Source organism: Thamnophis sirtalis, unplaced genomic scaffold (genome assembly GCF_051295495.1).
Source record: "Thamnophis sirtalis isolate CommonGarterSnake01/CBP01778 unplaced genomic scaffold, rThaSir2_p1.2 scaffold_9, whole genome shotgun sequence".
NCBI lineage: Eukaryota > Metazoa > Chordata > Lepidosauria > Squamata > Natricidae > Thamnophis > Thamnophis sirtalis.
This window is the reverse complement of record NW_028261389.1, coordinates 70,755,848-70,776,274: the sequence shown is the minus strand read 5'-3', so window position 1 is coordinate 70,776,274 and position 20,427 is coordinate 70,755,848. Positions and strand designations below refer to the sequence as shown.

The 20,427-nt window shown below is 42.1% G+C and overlaps 1 protein-coding gene across 1 annotated transcript in view; it reads right to left on the bottom strand.

Moving 5' to 3' along the window:
• ATXN10 (ataxin 10) overlaps positions 1 to 20,427 on the bottom strand; it is a 75,773-nt gene that overhangs the window by 4,745 nt on the left and 50,601 nt on the right. Inside the window, exon 10 of the mRNA XM_087722229.1 lies at positions 14,364 to 14,427. Within this exon, the coding sequence (XP_087578355.1) occupies positions 14,364 to 14,427 (64 nt within the window). The remainder of the gene's footprint in view (positions 1 to 14,363; positions 14,428 to 20,427) is intronic.

The following is a 20,427-nucleotide window of genomic DNA, read 5'->3' as shown; positions in this document are numbered from 1 at the left end:
AGCATCATAATAAGGAGCATATTATTTCAATTACACTTAGAATTGGATTATAAATCAGCTTTAGATATACATGAATTGATCCTTCTTCATAACAATCACTCAAAGTGCCATCATTTAGCCAGAAATTGCAAAACGCCATATATTGCCACTACACAGCATAAAGTAAAAATAACCCCTGTGTAAACTAGTCCTATAATTAAGAAGAAAAACCTTCTGAATATTTGTAAAGCCCGAAATCCTAACTCAAGGGCACTGTGAGTAATATTGTGAAATAATATAGATGCTAACAATAGAAAACGTAGGGAATAGGCTATCTGTTCATGTTATATTCTCTTTAGCTTACGCCAAAGAAATTTGCCAAGTTTCTTTTTTTTTTAAAAAAAGGATTGGGGTGTTGTAGTGGGTTTATAGCTTTCATTCTTTCTTTTCTTGTGCAACTTTCCAATTCAATGCCATGAATATGCATGGTTTTCCTTAATCCACTGCGTGAGCCGTGAGCCAGAGACCTCTGGATGGCACATAGGACACAAGTGTCACAGGAGATTAAACAAAGCCCTCGGTTAATATTCACATTACCCTCTTGTTCTTTTTCAAAAGAGAGATAGAAGATTGGACATATTCTGAAGTCTATAATCCAACCAACACTTTAAGCCCTTTATTGTATATGCTGCATTTAAAAGGGTGCTTCTGAAGTTTCCATAGTTACGACAAACAGGAGCCTGTTTGTTGCCAAATGCAACAAAAGAAAATAAAACATGGCAATCACTGTAGCTCCAATTTGACCCATTCGCTTTGGGTTCCTTAAAAAACAGGAACACAATGCAGAATTACGATGAACCTGTTTAATGGTATGATAAACTGACTGTTCCCCCGCAAAAAAATACTGGATGCTCTCTGCAAATAAAGGAGAGAAGGCAGCCCAAATTCATGTCTCTGGCTTAAACTACAATCTTAATAATACCGTAGAGTGAAATGTAATGCTAATTTGCACCATTCAGAAGAACCCTTTCGGTATTTTTTTAATTGTTTCTTAGGATTGTATTTTCCTTACTTAAAGTAAGCTAGAAAAAAACTTTCAGCCTCTGTATATCTGGCCAACTCAAAACTTGGGGAGAAGAGATCATTATTAAGTGTGGCAAAGCAATTACAGAAAAGGCAAAACTGCCGATCATACAAAACTTTTGCCAGACCAATTCTCGAATACACGCCGTACATCGGACATTAATATGATTGAGCGGGCCCAGAGGTACTTCACGAGACGATTCCTCTACTCCTCTATTCACAATAGCATTCCCTATGCCACCAGGCTTGAAATTTTGGGCTTGGACAATCTGGAACCGCGCCGCCTACGGTATGATCTAAGCACAGTACACAAAATTGTCTGCTATCACGTCTTACCTGTCAATGACATCTTCAACTTCAACCTCAGTATAGGCGGGCAAACAATCGATACAAACTCAAAGTAAACCGCTCCAAACTCGATTGCAGAAAATACGACTTCAGCAACAGAGTGGTCGATGCCTGGAATGCTCTACCTGACTCTGTTGTGACATCCTCAAACCTCCATAACTTTAACCTTAAATTGTCTACCATGGACCTCACTCCATTCCTGAGAGGTCCGTAAAGGGGGCGTGCGTAAGCGCATAAGCGTGCCTAACATACCTGTCCTACTCTCCCCCATTTATTTATACTCATTTCTTTCGTTTATATCCATGTTTATATTAATACCTGCTATCTTGTACATGTTTGACAAACTAATAAATACAAATATTACAAGAAAGATGGAAAAAATAAAACGGCAAATACTTTCCTATTTTATAGAAGTTATAGGTGGCCACACTCGGAACATGTCCAATCCTGGAGAAAACAAGAAATGGATCCCAAACTATCAGATTATAAGGGCTCCTCTGTAAAAACCTATTTAACTCAGAAAAAAGTTTTCTTTTCACTTTCAGCCAAATTATTCTCTTCCATTATTTTCCATCTTTATAGTTATTTTTTCTTAACACATAAACAACATCTTCGATTGCCCCTTCAAAGTTACACCAAATTTTCATTTCTCATTTTCTCCATTGATGCCAGCCCATTTTTTCTGCGGCTGCTTGCTGCTGCTCGTGTGAGTCGCCCTCCCTGCTCCCCCGGTCTCCTTTTCACCATCAGAGGCCCTTCCGAAGCTGTGTTATCAACCGCAGAGGGCTTTCCAGAAGGCCTCTGATAGCAAAACAGAAGCCAGAGGGCACCACACGCATCTATCCGGAGCCTGTTTCTCAGTTGCAGAGGCCTTTCCAGAAGGCCTCGGATGGCAAAACGGAGGACGAGGGCAACATGTGCAAGCAATAGCAAGTGGCCGCAGAAGAAGTGGGCTGGCACCGGGCTGCTGCTGGGCGGGAGATATATATATAGATATAGATATATAGATATATAGATATATAGATATATAGATATATAGATATATAGATATATAGATATATAGATATATAGATATATAGATATATAGATATATAGATATATAGATATATAGATATATAGATATATAGATATATAGATATATAGATATATAGATATATAGATATATAGATATATAGATATATAGATATATAGATATATAGATATAGATATATAGATATACAGATAGACAGACAGGCAGGCAGACAGACAGACAGACAGATAGATATAGAGATAGAGATATATAGATATAGAAATAGATATAGATATATATATTGTGTTATATTTGTGCTGATAAATAAATAAAGGGAGACTAGTATAGATCTATTTCAAGCTATTTAGCTCTCATCAGCTAGCCATACCCTTACTGAGATTCGAACCTGTGCTATATTACATCTTAGGCAAATGTCTTAGCCATTAAGCCACAAGTTCTCCTCCTTATCAGCTGAAGCCAGGGAAGAAGGTATATATTTAGTGTCACAACCCCTGGTAAGCCCCAATTATGGGACGAAGCTAACAGCTTCCATTATCTGTCAATCGGCTCCTCACAAGAGTCCATCACGACAGAAACCCAATATTTTTACCGTTGCCAGGGGTTGTGACACTAAATATATATCTTCTTCCCTGGCTTCAGCTGATAAGGAGGAGAACTTGTGGCTTAATGGCTAAGACATTTGCCTAAGATGTAATATAACACAGGTTCGAATCCCAGTAAGGGTATGGCTAGCTGATGAGAGCTAAATAGCTTGAAATAGATCTATACTAGTCTCCCTTTATTTATTTATCAGCACAAATATAACACAAAATGTGTAACAAAGGCAACAGTAAAAATATTGGGTTTCTGTCGTGATGCCTCTCATCACCACCCAAAAAATAACACCTGACTGCTTACACAGAAACTGCATGTGGCTTTCAACAAGGGTATATCATCTATAAGGATAATCTAGGTTTATGTCTTTGGTTCAGTTAGGGTTATTTCAATTTGGAAAGAGTGATGTTAATAATAATTCGAGGTTAACCGAACACTTGGAAAGAATGATTCATCGTGATAGTTCAGAACAATTAATTGTTTTTCATCTCCTAGATGAAGGCAACTTTAGATATGAAGAGGTTTCTTTGAAGCTCTGTCAAATTTGTAACTTTTAAGAGGAAAGTCAAGCCTATAATGCTAGCTTAAAACCAAAAAAATGGTGCACATACTATCTTGCCACAGCAGCTGCCCATATTTTCAAGTGACATTTTTAATCGAAACCTATAATTTATATGTAACTGAAAATCCTTTGCGTTTAAAAATAGGGAAGAAAAATCACACTCTTGGACAATATAAAGCCAAACATTCCATGCCTATGATATTCAGTTTTAAAAGCTATTTTTATTTCAACCAGCCCTTCTTTAATGTTCTGGAGGACTGTGCCCAGATAGGTTCTGCTACCAAAAATTCTGCACATTGCTACATTTTTCAATAAAAGAAAACACCCTTCAACTATTATTGCTTAACCATCTGAAATGCAACACTTAAAAAACATAATGATGTAAAATGGCATTGAAATGCCAGCTAATGCAACATGGCTATCTCCAGATCCAGCAAGATCCTACGTGCCCCTTTTGTTCACACTTCCCAGATAGACACAACTCCGACTGGGCTGTTCTTTCTGTACTATAACATTGACCTAAACCAGGGGTCACGAACTCGCGGCTCTGGAGCCGCATGTGGCTCTTTCATCCCTCTGCTGCGGCTCCCTGTCACCGGTGGGCTCTACAATTGATGGGGCTTTCAGTTAGGACACGTAGAGGAAAAAGAAGCGCTAGAAAGAGACTCTGTGGTGGGGGAACCAGACTTCTGGCTGGCTCCAGAAATGAAAGGGGGGTTCCAGTTAGGACCTTTGTGGCTCTTCAAGTGTTTAAGGTTGCCGACCCCTGACCTAAACCCAGATTTCAAATACATTTTTTTCAAAATCTGTGGGAAAGCATCAGAACTGTCCCTTGTTACATGTTAAATAGTTGCCTGCCCAGACAGATGGGGCTAGGAACAAAACTGTTTCAAATGACTGTCATGATATCAAACGAGTGTTTTAGGCATTTCAATACCGCCAGAACAAAAATAACGGCCCAAGATGATTTAATAAAAGGCAAAGGAATACAAGAGAAACTTCTGTAATACAGATTCTTTGGGGGAAATATCTGCAGAGTTATGAAGGCAATGTGCAGATTACAACTGATCTTTGGATGTTAGTTTTTCTAATTTTTGTATTGTTTAATACTATATGCCTCCGGGTTGGTTGGATTTAATTAGCATTATTATTCTGCAGATGCTGTTTCAGAAATGGCTGCTTGACCAAACGACAAATGTATTGGCCTTCTAATACACATCCCTCTTGGAAGTGCATTTTATTCCTTCTCTACTTTCAGAAAGGACCTCAACACGGATGTAAATCTGTCCTTTTCAATGTCCTTAGTGGTTTCTTTTTTCAAATTGTAATTTTTTTTTAGAATATTAACATTATTAACTTTGCATGATGCAGCTTCAGTGGAAAAAACGTACTTAATCCAAAGATCTCACACTACTAATTGTGTGAGAAGAAGGACAAGGGGAGACATGATAGCAGTGCTCCAATATCTCAGGGGCTGCCACAGAGGAGAGGGAGTCAAGCTATTCTCCAAGGCACCTGAAGGCAAGACATGAAGCAATGGGTGGAAACTAATCAAGGAGAGAAGCAACTTAGAACTAAGGAGAAATTTCCTGACAGTTAGAACAATTAATCAGTGGAACAACTTGCCTCCAGAAGTTGTGAATGCTCCAACACTGGAAGTCTTTAAGAAGATGTTGAATAACCATTTGTCTGAAGTGGTTTAGGATTTCCTGACTAAGCAGGGGGTTGGACTAGAAGACCTCCAAGGTCCCTTCCAACTCTGTTATTCTATTCTTAACTGGGTAAAAACAAACCGAACAATAAAACAAAAATAATATAAAGTACTTAATTTTAAAAACCCTTTCCAAACCTTGGTGACAGCCTAGCCCTGAGTGGATAGTCACATATAAGAGAGCCGAGGTGGCACAGTGGTTAGGGTGCAGTACTGCAGGCCACTTCAGCTGACTGTTATCTGCAGTTCAGCGGTTCAAATCTCACCAGCTCAGGGTTAACTCAGCCTTCCATCCTTCCGAGGTGGGTGAAATGAGGACCCAGACTGTGGGGGCGATATGCTGACTCTGTAAACCGCTTAGAGAGGGCTGGAAGCCCTATGAAGCGGTATATAAGTCTAACTGCTATATATTGTCTGAAGCAGGGACTGACAATACTGGAGCTACCATGAAGCCTCAGGGACTAAATCTTTTGAGTGCCAAGTGGCATTTGTTTATCATCTGAAGCTAAAATGGTTCAACAAGAAGGACCACCAAACGAAGGCCATACATTCATGCCTCTTCCACCAAAAAAGAAGTGCTGTCTTCATTTTCCAGCTAACAAAGAAATGGATTCTTCCAAAGTCAATAATCTGTTAAGAGTCTCAAGTTAAGTTCTCTTAACTTGACTCTTTAACTCTTGCTGTATTTTCTTATATCTTTACCAGGGATAAGAAACACCTGTACCCCAGCTGTAGGATAGGTAAAGGTAAAAGTTTTCCCGCACATGTGTGATAGTCGTCTCCAGCTCTAGGGGGCGGTGCTCATCTCCGTTTCAAAGCCGAATAGCTAGCGCTATCGGAAGACGTCTCCATGGTCATGTGGCCGGCATGACTAAATGCCAAAGCCGCACGGAGCACTGTTACCTTCCCACCAAAGGTGGTCCCTATTTTTCCACTTGCATTTTTTACCTGCTTTCGAACTGCCAGGTTGGCAGAAGCTGGGACAAGTAACGGGAGCTCGCTCCGTTACGCGGCGCTGGGGATTCAAACCGCCAAACTGCCAACCTTTCTGATTGACAAGCTCACTGAGCCACCACGACCCTATAATGTGGCCTTGGTAGCCTTTTAAATTATTAAATTGCAACTCTAACTGTTCCCCCGCCTGCCCCCCCAAAAAAATAATGCTGTCCCTGTATTTGAAAAATGCTGTCATAGTAACATCGTGATCCTGAATAAATAAAGCAAAATGGTTGGTAAAATGGTTTCTGGGTGATTCTGCCTGAGACAATGAACACAGCTGAATATTTGCTGGAAATGTCAGCACCTCTTCATTTTCTCAAATGGGAGGACCATTTCGCCAATAAAGAGCTGCCCTGAAATCCTATACTTTATGATTAAACTAACATTGTATTTTAATTTTTTATTCATTTTATTAATTAACTGGTAAAAAGACAAATGACTCAGCAACTGAAACATTCTTTCAATTGAGACAGGTTTAACCCATTCTCGCATGTGGCTGTTCTCCATTCCTGTTATCCTTTTCAGATCAGATCAGGAGAATTTGTGAACTACTCCCGAGGCTCCATCGGTGTATTTTGCGTGGCACAACAAAACCGCGCTCGACTAAAGCGCGCCCGATTAAACCGCGTCGCTGACATCATCAACAGGGCGACAACAGCGAGCGCGGAGAAAGAAGGGCGCTTTAAACAGCGCTTTGAAAGCAAGCCGATTCAAGTTAAGGTAAGGGTTAGGTTTAGGGTTAGGTTTAGGGTTAGGTTTAGGGTTAGGTTTAGGTTTAGGGTTAGGTTTAGGTTTAGGTTAAGGGTTAGGTTTAGGGTTAGGTTTAGGGTTAGGTTAAGGGTTAGGATTAGGTTTAGGGTTAGGTTAAGGGTTAGGATTAGGTTTAGGGTTAGGTTTAGGATTAGGTTTAGGGGGGTTAGGTTTAGGTGTTAATTTTAGGTTTAGCGTTTACAGCGTGCTTCTGTCTCCGCGCTGTTGTCGCCCTGTGATGATGTCAGCTACGCGGTTTCGTCGAGCGTGCTTTAGTCGAACGCGATTTTGTGGTGGAACCGTATTTTGCAACAGGCAAACTCTGCCAGGCAATGTAAGTATTACAACAATTTCCACGTATTCAACTTGCTTTGGTACAGACAAGTTACTTTATTTCTTATCAATGACATTTTAATTTTGCTGTTATTTGCCTTTTTTATTCAAATCCATTTTGAATATTTGGATCCCAGAAATGTGTAACATACTGTGTTGTCTCTTGCTACGATGGTGTGTCTGACTTCCAACATCAGCACCTGATTGTTGTTTTGAAATTATTCCACTGTACTAAATAGAAAGACCGCAAAAGGCATTCACACCTTTAAAATATAACACACCTGTGTTTTCCTTTTCATTGGCCCAGATGGATTTTGTTCTGACCGAGGCTTCCCAAGAGTATGAAGCAAACTTCCCGTTCCGACAAAAAATCCCTTTATTAATTGACTGTGAATTCTGCTCATTCACATCCAGCAAAGTCTTTCGAGGGAGAATTTACAGTCACAGACCTTATCTGGCTTGGAGAGCTGCCAGGCCAATATCTGCAAAACCTGGCAAGGAGTCTCGGAGAGTCATAAACTAATTAAGCGAACTAATTGTCTCCTGCGAACTCCACTCCCCTTTCGCTCCTCTATTATTTCCTCTGGGAGGGGTCATTCACCATCCACCTGTGGCCTTACTCCCAAGTCGACCCCTGTTCGTCTGGCAACGCTGCGCATGCACACACTGGGAAAAGGCTCTAGCTGTTCATCTGCCTCACTGATGTCTGACTCTGGAGGCGATAACTGTCAGACGGCTCTGGCCCCCTCTCTGCCTCCGACACAAGAGCCCTCATCAGAGCCTTCCCCAGACTCTAGGACTGGCCCATGTTCCTCCCCAACCTCCTCACTGTCCGAATCTGCTGCCAACACCGCTGGCCGCTGGCGGGCCACAGCAGATTTCCCCACACATAGCTGTACTATAACGATCTATTAAAAACGGGTTGCTTTCCCCAGGGAAGTCTTTCCTGGCACAACACAAAATAACCTGCCATTGTTGCGCACCGCAGCTACTTGATTTCTCTTAGATTTAACCTGAGGTTTCACAAACCACAATTATACTAATCACTGCCATGAGGTCAGAGAAAGTGTTTCGCTTCCACCTCCGAGATGATTGGCAGATGGAATAAAATGACGGGAAACGCTCTTCAAATGGAGATCTGCAAAATTAGCTTTTAAAATAGATTTTCAGCATTCTCTCCAAGGGGAAACCGTCGGTGTGCTGATCTCCGATAACCAATGCAGAAGGGAAAAAACCACAGATTTTCCTTGTGCAAGTGCTATCAATTTTGGTTGCTTCTTCGCTCCGAGAAGACAGCCCCATTTCTCCTCTTTTAAGTATTCCCAATATTTCAGTTGGGGGAAAGTTGGCCAACTGATGTTAACACAACACAGAAGCTTTTACTACAGGTCAGAAGCCACTTCCTTTCAATCAACCAGACATTAAACTGTCTATCATCCGAATTGTCTGCTACCAGCTAACCCAAAACCATGTGTGCAAAAACTGAAGGCAGTTATGGAAGATCATCCTGGCTGAAATCCTGAATCCACTTATTCCGAAGTAGTTCCAGAGATGCCGGGTGACTACTCTACAGTAAGGGGATCCTCTTTTTCCCAGCTAATGCAGAACAGATTTTCTTTTTCAGGAGGAGGAATCGAGGAAGGAAATTATCGGATTGTAAGGAAAGGTTTTGTTACAAGGCCCATAAATTGGACAGAAACTGAGTTTATGTAAAAATGTCTATCTCAACTTTTTAATGCATATGCGTCAGTTTAAGTTACCGATTCTTAAAAATTACTAGTTGGAATAGGATAAAGGTCTTATGAGTTATGGGGGGGAGGACTGGAGAAGAGGAACAGTTACTGCCTAGTGCAGGGGTGTCAAATTTGATTTCATTGAGGGCCGCATCAGGGTTGCGTTTGACCTTGGGGGTGGTGGGAGGTGGCCACGGTGGGCATAGCCAGCTCAATGCCACTTGTGTTGGGGACACCTGTGGTGGCCAAGTGCTAAGGCAGGACTTCCCTCAGACCCTCCCACACTCTCATTATAATCTCCTTCCTTTCTTCCCTTTTCATTCTCCTTTCTTCTTCCTTCCCCTCTTTCCTTATTTTTCCTTCCTTGCTCTCTTCCCATCTTCCCTTCTTTTTCCTTGTCTTTCCCCTTTCCTGTCCCTTTTTGCATGCTCAAAGGGAAACATTTCTCCTTTTGTTTTGTTTTTAGTTTGATTTGCCCCGTTTTCACTGGCAGAGGGCTGCAGGAGGCTGTCGCGGCTGAAAACAGAGCTCAGTTTTCAGTAAAAGAGGCTCCACGGGCAGGTCCTTTGCTGTTTCCTGGGCGGCCCCATGGGCCACATCTAAGCACCCTGCAGCCGGATCTGGCCCACAAGCCTTGAGTTTGACACCCCTATCTACCCTGAAGAAGCCTCCTATGGATCTATGCCATAGGTGGTTTCTTCAGGATAGATACAAGTAGGTTACTCTTCTGATCTGCCCTCCAGGTCAGAGAGCAAGCTAAAGAGGAATGGTGAAAGGTGGGAGGGCTCATGGCCCTTTGAACTGTTGATGTTGAGGAGCCGAGGTGGCGCAGTGGTTAGGGTGCAGTACTGCAGGCCACTTCAGCTGACTGTTATTTGCAATTCAGCGGTTCTAATCTCACCGGCTCAGGGTTGACTCAGCCTTCCATCCTTCCGAGGTGGGTAAAATGAGGACCCGGATTGTTGGGGGCAATATGCTGACTCTGTAAACCGCTTAGAGAGGGCTGAAAGCCCTATGAAGCGGTATATAAGTCTAATTGCTATTGCTATGTGATTTTTGCATGATTTGGGGAAGATTTCTCATATCTTTGACTATCTTTGAAGGTTCCCCTGCTTTGGGGTTGGGGTGGGGAGTTATCTGAAAGCTTTCAAGTGTTTTGAACACATAAATAAAAGCTTCCCCTTTATTTACTTACATTATGATCACTGGCAGTAATTAGTGATGACAAATTGATCTAAAACAATCATATCAATAGATCCAGATGATTGAGATTCAAAACTTTTTAGAAACGAAGGAGGAAGTCCTTGATCTTCCTATAAAAAACCATGTAAAACATCCTTAGTTCCTAAGATAATAAAAACAAGGACAAATAGGCTGAAAAACAGCTTCTATCCCAGGGAAGTAACTATATTGAATTCGACGGTATAGTGCAATATTAATGCAATCTCGAGTTTTCAATTTCAATTATATAGCATGTGAAACAGTAGTGAAATTCAAATTTTTTTACTACCGATTATGTGGGCATGGCAGGGGAAGGATACTACAAAATCTCCATTTCCACCCCACTCTGGGGTCAGCCAGAGGTGATATTTGCCAGTTCTCCAAACTACTCAAAATTTCCGCTACCGGTTCTCCAGAATCTGTCGGAACCTGCTGAATTTTACCCCTGATGTGAAGGATGTTTTTGTTTTTATAGTTATAATGTACACTGAAGATGGCATTTAATTTCATTGTATGATGTGCAATGAAGTAAACTAAACTAAGTTAGGCTGTGGTAGAAGAGGACTGAAAATTGTATGTATGTATGCTGTGTGCATGTGTGTGTCTGTGTCTGTGTGTGTGTGTCTGTGTGTATTATATATATAGGTCCCACTCGCCATCTTCAGACTGGTGCCTTCGGCTCATGCGAGCAAAGCGTGATTAGAGCTGCCGTCTTTCTATAAATATGTTACAAAACAGCCGACTAATCTGCATACATCAACTCCATCAACTAATCAAGATATAACAACACAGCCAACCAACCTGCTTACAGCAACAAAGCCAGCACTCCACACAGCCCCACCAATATTTATAGGAAGACGGCAGCTCCGATCACGCTTTGCTTGCACAAGCACAAAGCCGAAGGCACCAGCCTGAAGATAGCGAGTGGGACCTCGTCGAAACGTCGCCAAGATACTCTCAATCGTAGACGGGAAAAGACCCGAATATGCCAAGACCTGCATACACACACACACACAAATATAATTTGTGCTGATAAATAAATAAAGGGAGACTAGAATAGATCTATTTCAAGCTACAGTATTTAGCTGTCATCATACCCTTACTGGGATTCGAACCTGCACTGTTTTTATGTTAGGCAGTTGTATTAGCCTCTAAGCCACAAGCTCTCCTCCCTTATCAGCTGAGCCAAGGAAATGATTAAGTGTTATGTCAAAGCACTTGGTATGCCCAAATATGGGAAGGAACACACTGCTTCCCTTATTTATCAGCACAAATGCAACACAAAAATGTTTTTCTGTCTGGAAAGTTCCTAGGGTGGAGCTGAAAGGCAAAAGGGAAGCAGTATTCTCCCTCCCATATTTGGGCATACCAAGTGCTTTGACATAACACTATATGTGTGTGTGTGCATGTGTGTGTGTATAAAATAATATAATAATATGAATTATGTTAAGTTTTCAAAAATCAAGCTGAGAGGTCATTGACTCAAAAGCTTTATTCAAGAAAAAAACGAGCCAACGAGGGTCTTATGCAGACAAATCAAGGTTAACCCTGCCTCACTAACCCCTTTTGCCTTGAAACGGATGTTAAAAACCCTGCAGGCAGATCTGGAAGATCGGGGAGGCAAATTCTGTCCCTTTCTCTAACTCAAGAGAAGCCGAATCGCTGAGCAGAGAGAAAAGTCCATAATTAACACATCATCAAACAATGGAGGGATGACCACCAACTGAGAGAGCTTTAAAAGGGGATTAGACAAATTCATTGAGGTTATTCATGGCTGCCTCCTAGCTATCGCTCCCTTCCTTCATATCTTAAGACGCCATTCCTCCCAATTTTACTGTCAAGGGAATATAAAACAGTTGTTAAAAGAATAAGCTCTAAATCCCCCAGATCATGTTTGGGGGGGCGATAAATGGCTCAAGGCTACTTAGGTGGAAAGATCAGTGGAAGATGGGACCTTGTTGGCCAGTAGGGGAACAGAATAGAGGCCACGGGTGTTCAAAGGAGGAATGATGTCATGGGCACCACGAAATCACCACACAAATGACTTCATGGCACAATGACATCCAAGGGGCTTCTAACGGGCAACCATGTATGAGGCTAAATGGACCTTATTCCAGCTCTAATTCAGTTTATCTTGCCACATACTGTAGGAAGTTAGCACCCACCCCTCGCCTAGAAAAATGAAATAATTTAGGGAATATTAAAAAGGCAGAATATTTCCCCTAAAAGGGAGGCAGAAACAGCCCCCACACACACCTTTGTCAATGGGCCATTAAGGCCTGAGCCAGTCTATTCTACATAACAAAGATCCACCTCCTTCAGGCAGAGCCATAATAGGAATCCCAAAGCCCTTTCATTACATCATCACCCAGCAAAGGTTCAACCAAGCCTGGGACTTGGGACAGCCTGCAGAACTGCCCCTGCATGGCCCCATGGGAGTCTGACAACCAATCAGAATGCAAGCTCAAATTCAGAAGCCCAGAGAGGGCATAAAACTAGGGCGCTCTCAGCATCTCTTCCCTTCTCTCAAACCATGTGGTCCTCTCCATCATCAATAAACCTTCTTTCCAAGCAAATTCCATGAATCCATCGTCTTTTTCCCCACTTGGAACTTAACCCAGAAGGACATTTCTTCCAACAATACGCACTTCATTTTTTCCATTTTGGGGATAAAAGCTGAATCCAACTAAATTAAAATGAATTATATTAGAATGTTTGCTATTTTTTTTTTGTAACACAAAATGCTTTCAAACCAACATCAAAATAAAACTGGTTCAAGGAGGCCCCAGTTGGTTCTCATTTAATAAGAAGACATGAAGCTTAGAGGTAAGTCTTTCTTGGTGGTAATCACTGAGGACGCCCTACTCCCAGTACTCTGATTTTTTGAGGGCATGCTAAGATTCCTTCAGCCCAAGAGGTGTGAAATCAGGATCCAGACACATAAATTCTCCAGTTCTCAGGAATAAGATCACCTAAGATCTAAAGGACCACATGCTCATCTCCTATCAGGGTTTATCTTTACCTTGTCTCTTCTGGATCATTGGCACATTTATCACAAACACTTTAGAAAACACATATGTTCCTGTGGAGCTTTCCATTCAAACCCTCTTACTTTGATTAACAAAAACCTTTCTTTAAAAAAAAAAGCAAAGAATACCAGATGTTTATATTAAATATATATTTCACTAGTCAAATGTAATAAAGTATGCGGGCTAACCTATTTGGTTCAGATGACTGATCTGATGTTAGCTGATGCAAAAAAATCCAGGATGAACTGCAATGACCAAATTTGGTTAGGTAAGATTACTAATCCTAATTTCATGTGACAACAATGAACCTAGGATATTCAGAAAGTTAAGAGAACAAAATATAATGAGCTACAACTGAACTCTTTTCTTTAAAAGCTGTCCAAAAAGATATAGTTTCTCTCTTTGATTGTTACCCATCAAAAGAGATAAGGCCATCCCAGCATAAGAGATTCAAAACTCGGTCAAGTAGAATATAGGGAGGGAGAAAGGAACTACAATTTATTTTTTAACTTTTCTGAGAGAGATTGTGTGAAATCTTACCTCTTGCTGTTTTCCAGCACCTTCTTTTGCTGTAAAGAAATTATAACCCAGAATAAAAAGCAAAGTGGAAAATTAATACCTTGTGTTAAAAATGTATTGTTACTTTGTTGTGGGTAAAAAATAATAATAAAGATGGAGGAAAATTCTGAAATAGTGCAACTCACCACATTAAAAAACAGCTTTAACGCCATTAGGAAATGGAGTTACTTTCAATTATTAAAAGAGTAGATCAAAATATTTTATTTGTTTGTATCCCACCTTTATTACTTTTACAAATAAGGCAGTAACATACATACCTTCCTCCTCCCTTACGCCTTTTCATTGATCTTTATTGAGAAAGGGGTTTTACAACACTTTTCAAGGCAACAGAACAATTCTGTATTATTCCCAAAGATCTGAGCCCCACTAATGAATATTTAGCTTAAAATTATGATGCTAATAAAAAGGATACAAGGATTGTTGTCATCAATGCTGCAGTTATCCAGGATCAATGGGATGCCATTTAACTCATACACCTAGGTGAAGAAGAAAAAGGCGTATTTAATACAATTTGAATTGATTTACAATATTTATATGTTCCTATTCATTAAGACTCTGGGTAATGTGCAACAGTCAAAACTACAAAATAAAAATTATTATATGATTATTATAAAATAATCATGGATGCAGTCATAAAATAAGCAGTGATGTCCAACAACCATATCGTGGATCAAAGTAATCACAATAAAGCAATTTTAAGGGTCTTCCTAAGAGTTCCAGTGGAGCAGTGTCTAGAATGCAGTATTGCAGGCTAAATTCTGCCAACTGGCAGCAGTTTGATCCTGACCGTCTCGAGGCTGACTCAGCCTTCCATCTTTCCAAGGTTGGTAAAATGAGGAGCCAGATTTTGGGGGCAATATGCTGATTCTGTAAACTGCTTAGAGCGGGATGTAAAGAACTATGAAGCGGGATATAAGTCTAAGTGCTATTGCTAAAGAAAAGAAGCCAAGTACATGAGTACTTCAGAATGGCTGTTACCAAGATGGACTGATGTTTTGCCTCAACACCATCAACCACCCAATGGGGCAGCTCCCTCAACAGAATTTCTCTAGATGAAAGGTGGAATCCGGCTGGAGTTTCTTCAAGCAAACACTCTGTAAAACATTTATCTAAAATGTACTATTGTCTAGGCAAGTTTCCATTCTATCCCATCCCATCCTCTTCTCCATTCCATTTCATTCTATCCCATCCCATCCCATTCTTCCTCTTCCCCATTCCATTGCATACATTTCCATTCCATCCCGTCTCATCCCATCCCATTCTTCCTCTTCCCCATTTCATCCCATCCCATCCTTCAAGAAATGGGCCTCCCGCACCACGGTGGGGAGGGAGGGGGGCATTTTTTATTTCTCCAGGCTCTGGAGGCTTTCCTTGAGCCTTTGGGAGGACGAATACTGCTTCCCCCAGGCTCCGTAAGCCCTCCGGAGACCGGAAACAGGCCCGTTTCCAGTCATCCGGAGGACCTGTATTTCCCTCACCCCGAATCTCAGTGCGGGCCCTGCACTTACTTCGCATCCAAAATGGGCCGCGTGGAGACTCCTGGGAGAGGCCGGGTGGGAGGGGCGGGGTGGGATTTATGGCCAGATCTCTGAACCGGCCATAAGGTTAGCTACGGGTTCTCCTGAACCGGGACAAACCCATAGCAGCCCACCCCTGCATCTTTCATCTTCTCTATTCCTTTCCATTCCATTCTATCCCATCCTATTCTTTCTCTTTCCCATTCCATTCTTCCTCTTTCCCATTTCCACTCAACTCCTGGTTCCTAGCAGCTTCCCTGCCTGAGTCTGTGAGTCTGTGGCTGCCAGTAGAATTCCCCAGGCCTATACTCCTGCTTTCCTTGATGTTCAAGTCCAGAATGGCCCTGGTCCAGGTTACTGAAGGCCCCACTCACAGCGAGAGGGTCATATAGTAGATTTGGTTTTTGATCTGGACTACTGCAACGTGCTCTACATGGGGCAGCCCTTGAAGAGCATTCGGAGACTTCAGCTTGTCCAAAATGCAGCCGCGCGAGCGATCATGGGTGCACCTCGGTTCACCCACGTAACACCTATCCTCCGCGAGCTGCACTGGCTGCCTATTGGTCTCCGGATACGCTTCAAGGCACTAGTCGTCACTTATAAAGCCCTTCATGGTATTGGACCTGGGTACTTGAGAGACCGCCTGCTGCCAATCACCTCCACTAGACCGATTAGATCCCACAGATTAGGCCTCCTCCGAATTCCATCCGCCGGCCAATGCCGACTGGCGACTACCCGGAGAAGAGACTTCCCTGTGGCTGCTCCGACCCTCTGGAACAAACTCCCCGTGGAGATTCGAACCCTCACCACCCTCCAGGCCTTCCGCAAAGCCCTTAAAACCTGGCTGTTCCGACAGGCCTGGGGCTAAAGAGCTGTTGCCCCCGTCTCGAATGGTATGACTGTTGTGTGTTTTAAATTATGTATTGTTATGTTTTGTCTTTTTATTTTCTGTCTGTACCCCCCTTCCCTGATTTGAATTGTGAGCCGCCCTGAGTCCCCTTCGGGGGGAAAAGGGCGGCATATAAATATAATCAAATCAAATCAAATCAAACAGTGGAGACAGGATTTGGACTTGGGGGTACTGTCCTCAGTGCCTTGTCATGAACCGGTCATCCCCTGCCAGAATTCTTCACACACCTTAAATTTGCCAAGATTGAGGAAACATTACATTATAGATTCAGTCGCGCATTTGGCTGAGCATCCTCGGAGGAAATATATTTGAATATATTTCAATGCCTTCCTCGTTGCCTTTCAGATTAATTAATTCCGTTTCGCAAAATCACAGTACAGATTGCCCTCAAGGTACGGATACAGGCTTTCCAAAAGTGCATTTCTGGAATAGCAATCTCACGACAACTTCTTTCAGAACTTATTTTTTAATTATATTATTAACGATAAGAATGGAAATACATCACCCATTTTATATAACGGATTTTGCATTAATCGTAAGATGTCAATTATTCTTTGTTGTGCAAATGAATTGAGTTCCGGCCAAGCCAGGTTCCTGGAACCAAAATGATCTTTTGTTGCAACTGAGTACAATTACATCACGAGTCAAGAGCTAAAGTCACTTTCTTCCTTCTCCCCCCCCCCCCCAAAAAAAAGTAAAGAATAGTCACATATTGGTTTTAAATGTTCGGGTATGTCCAGACATGCAAACGCTCGGCGTAAAAGCTCTTGCTGTGACGACGTAATTACTGATTCTGACAGTTTTCATTCCAGAAGGCATACATGAGAAATCAGTCAATTTTTGGCAGCAACTTCAGCAACAATGGAAAAGTGAGTACTGCTAATATTGGATATACTTCCCAACTGAAGTATTCAGCTCGGCAAGTAATATCGGCTTTAATTCAAAAAGGAAAACCATTGGCTACTAGATGTTCTTCACTGCTGAGTTATAGCTGAGTAACCAATAGAATAGAATAGAATTCTTTATCGGCCAAGTGTGATTGGACACACAAGGGATTTGTCTTTGGTGCATTATGCTCTCAGTGTACATAAAAAGTAAAGATGCACTCATGAAGAATCATAAGGTACAACACTTAACGATAGCTCATTGGGTACAAATAAGCAATCAGGAAACGATCAATATCAATATAAATCGTAAGGATACAAGCAACAAAATTATAGTCATGCAGTCCTAAGTGGGAGGAGATGGGTGATAGGAATGATGAGAAGACTAACAGTAATAGTAAGACAGCCTTAGTGAATCGTTTGACAGTGGTGAGGGAATTATTTGTTTAGCAGAGTGATGGCGTTCAGGAAACCAAGTCAACTCTTATCTGTCTCTTCCCTCCCTTATAATATTTTCTGATTCGTTTTATCACAGTAATATTGATTAAGCGCTGGACTTACCGTTCCAGTGTCCTCTACATAAATTCATTGGGAGTCTAATGTCAGAGACTAGTTCTTGGCTTCAGAACTTTTCTACACACACACACACACACACACACACACACACACACACATTATGGGATGGCGAAGTTAAGTTTCATTTCTAGAGGTGGAAACGCTTTTAAGGAGAGACTGGAATGGTTAAGAGCAATGTTAAGGGAGCAAGTCGGTAGAGTTGAACAGGTTGGGAAGATGATGATATGCCCCCTGGTCATCCCTACTGGACAGTTAAAAGTGTCCAAATGTTGTGAAGCCCACAGATGTCCCACAGGCGCTTTTTCAAGAGGCAACTATAATTTTTGATAGAGCCTCAAAGAAATAAGGAGAGTTAACTCACACCTTTAATTCAAGTTGGCTTGAAACTTAACATTAAGAAAACTAAGATCATGGCATCTGAGCCGCTCAATTCCTGGCAAATAGATGGGGAAGAAATGGAGGTAGTGACAGATTTTATTTTCCTGGGTTCCAAGATCACCGCAGATGGGGACTGCAGCCAAGAAATCAAAAGAGGCTTGCTCCTGGGGAGGAAAGCTATGGCAAATCTAGACAGCAGACTAAAAAGCAGAGACCTCACCCTGCCAACAAAAGGGCGTATAGTCAAGGCTGTGGTTTCCCAGTTGCAATGGATGGCTCTGAAAGTTGGACCATAAGAAAGGCCGAGCGTCAAAGAATTGAGGCCTTAGAACTATGGTGCTGGAGAAGACTCCTGCGAGTCCCTTGGACTGCAAGGGGATCAAACTGGTCAGTCCTAGAGGAGATCAACCCTGACTGCTCTTTAGAAGGCCAAATCCTGAAGTAGAAACTCAAACACATAATGAGAAGGAAGGACTCACTGCAGAAGAGCCTAAGGCTGGGAAAGATTGAGGGCAAAAGAAGGAGGCCACAGATAATGAGGTGGCTGGATGGAGTCACTAAAGCAATAGGCATGAGCTTAAATGGACTCCAGAGGATGGTAGAGGACAGGAAGGCCTGGAGGAATGTTGTCCATGGGGTCACGATGGGTCGGACATGACTTCGCAACTAACAACAACAAAGATTTTTTAGATTTTAGATTTTATTTAGCATTTATAGGCCGCCCTTTTCCCTGAGGGGACTCAGGGCGGCTTACAATAATAAGGGAAGGGGAGTGAAGACAAATATAGAAAAAAAATGTGAAATAACTAAAAAATACTAAAACACAACATTCACTCATCATTCGGGAGGAGCAGAAGAGTTTATCCCCAGGCCTGACGGGCTAGCCAGATCTTAAGGGCTGTACGGAAGGCCTGGACTGTGGTCAGGGTACGAATCTCCACGGGGAGATTGTTCCATAGCGTCGGAGCAGCAACTGAGAAGGCTCTCCTCCGGGTAGTCGCCAGTCGGCACTGGCTGGCGGATGGAATACGGAGGAGGCCCGCTCTATGCGATCTGATGGGACGCAGGGAGGTTATTGGCAGAAGGCGGTCTCTCAATAGTCAGATCCACTACCAGGCACACCTGAAAGAGCAAATCATTCCAAAATTTCCCCCTTACCAAAGCCCACTTGCTTGTTGACCGTCTAAGTACTACCCCCTACATCCCACCTTCAGACACCTCCCTAATCGTTGCTTCCATCAAAAGAAGGGAGCTCCTACAATGTTCGAAACTGGAACACGTTTGAGCACCATCATGTTGCTGGGCCAGCCTGCACGATCCCAGCATTCAGAAATTCTCCCCATGTAAGAATGGTCTGTTCAGGGGAAGGAGGTGATTCTGAGAAAAGGAAAAGGATAGGAGAACATCTCACGAACCTGCACCATCTCCAATTTCCCCTTGTCTACCTGAACGATACTGAATTAAGGTCTTATTTCTGGCATTTAGGTTACTGAGAAATTCAGGAGGTTGAGGACTACGTATATCCTTACTTGGGTTTTTAAAAATTGCCACGAAGTATCTTAATAGAAACTTCTTTGGGAGTTGCAAGTCAGCTACTGATAAATTAGCCCAAGCTGTCGTTGCTTGTCATGAGAACAAGCCTGAATCCCACCCCCACCCACCCAAAAAAATAACCCCACCTACTTAAGAGGGAGGAAAGCAGCTGGAGTTAATTTTTTTTTTTTTTTAAAGTTGGCTCTCGATCTCTCTCAAAGCAAGGTGCAAATTTCCATCTGGTTTTTCTGGTAAATCGAGAGGAAGAAGGCTCATGCATTCTCTTAACGCAGATCTCGGTGCCATTGCTATAGGCACTTTGGCTTGTAAAAGATGGAACTGTGGTTGTGGCAAAAATGTCTATTATCAGAAACCACCACATCCTGCAAATCTGCTGAAAATTTATGGAAGGAGGCTCCTTTCCCCTGACGTCTGCTGGGAGAGTAAAGATGTGACCCACAGCATTAAACCTTCCCATTAAACCCTTGCTTTCCACACAGGGCCCACAGATTCAAAGCAGCCTATCATTACCCTATTGATTTCTAAAGACCACATCACCCACCTAAGCGATCTCCCTAAATAGAACATCATCACATATTAGACTTGTAAGACTGCTCAGGGCAAAGATCGGGTTTTCTCCTATCTTATGTAATCAATGCTTCGTTTTAATTTTTTTTT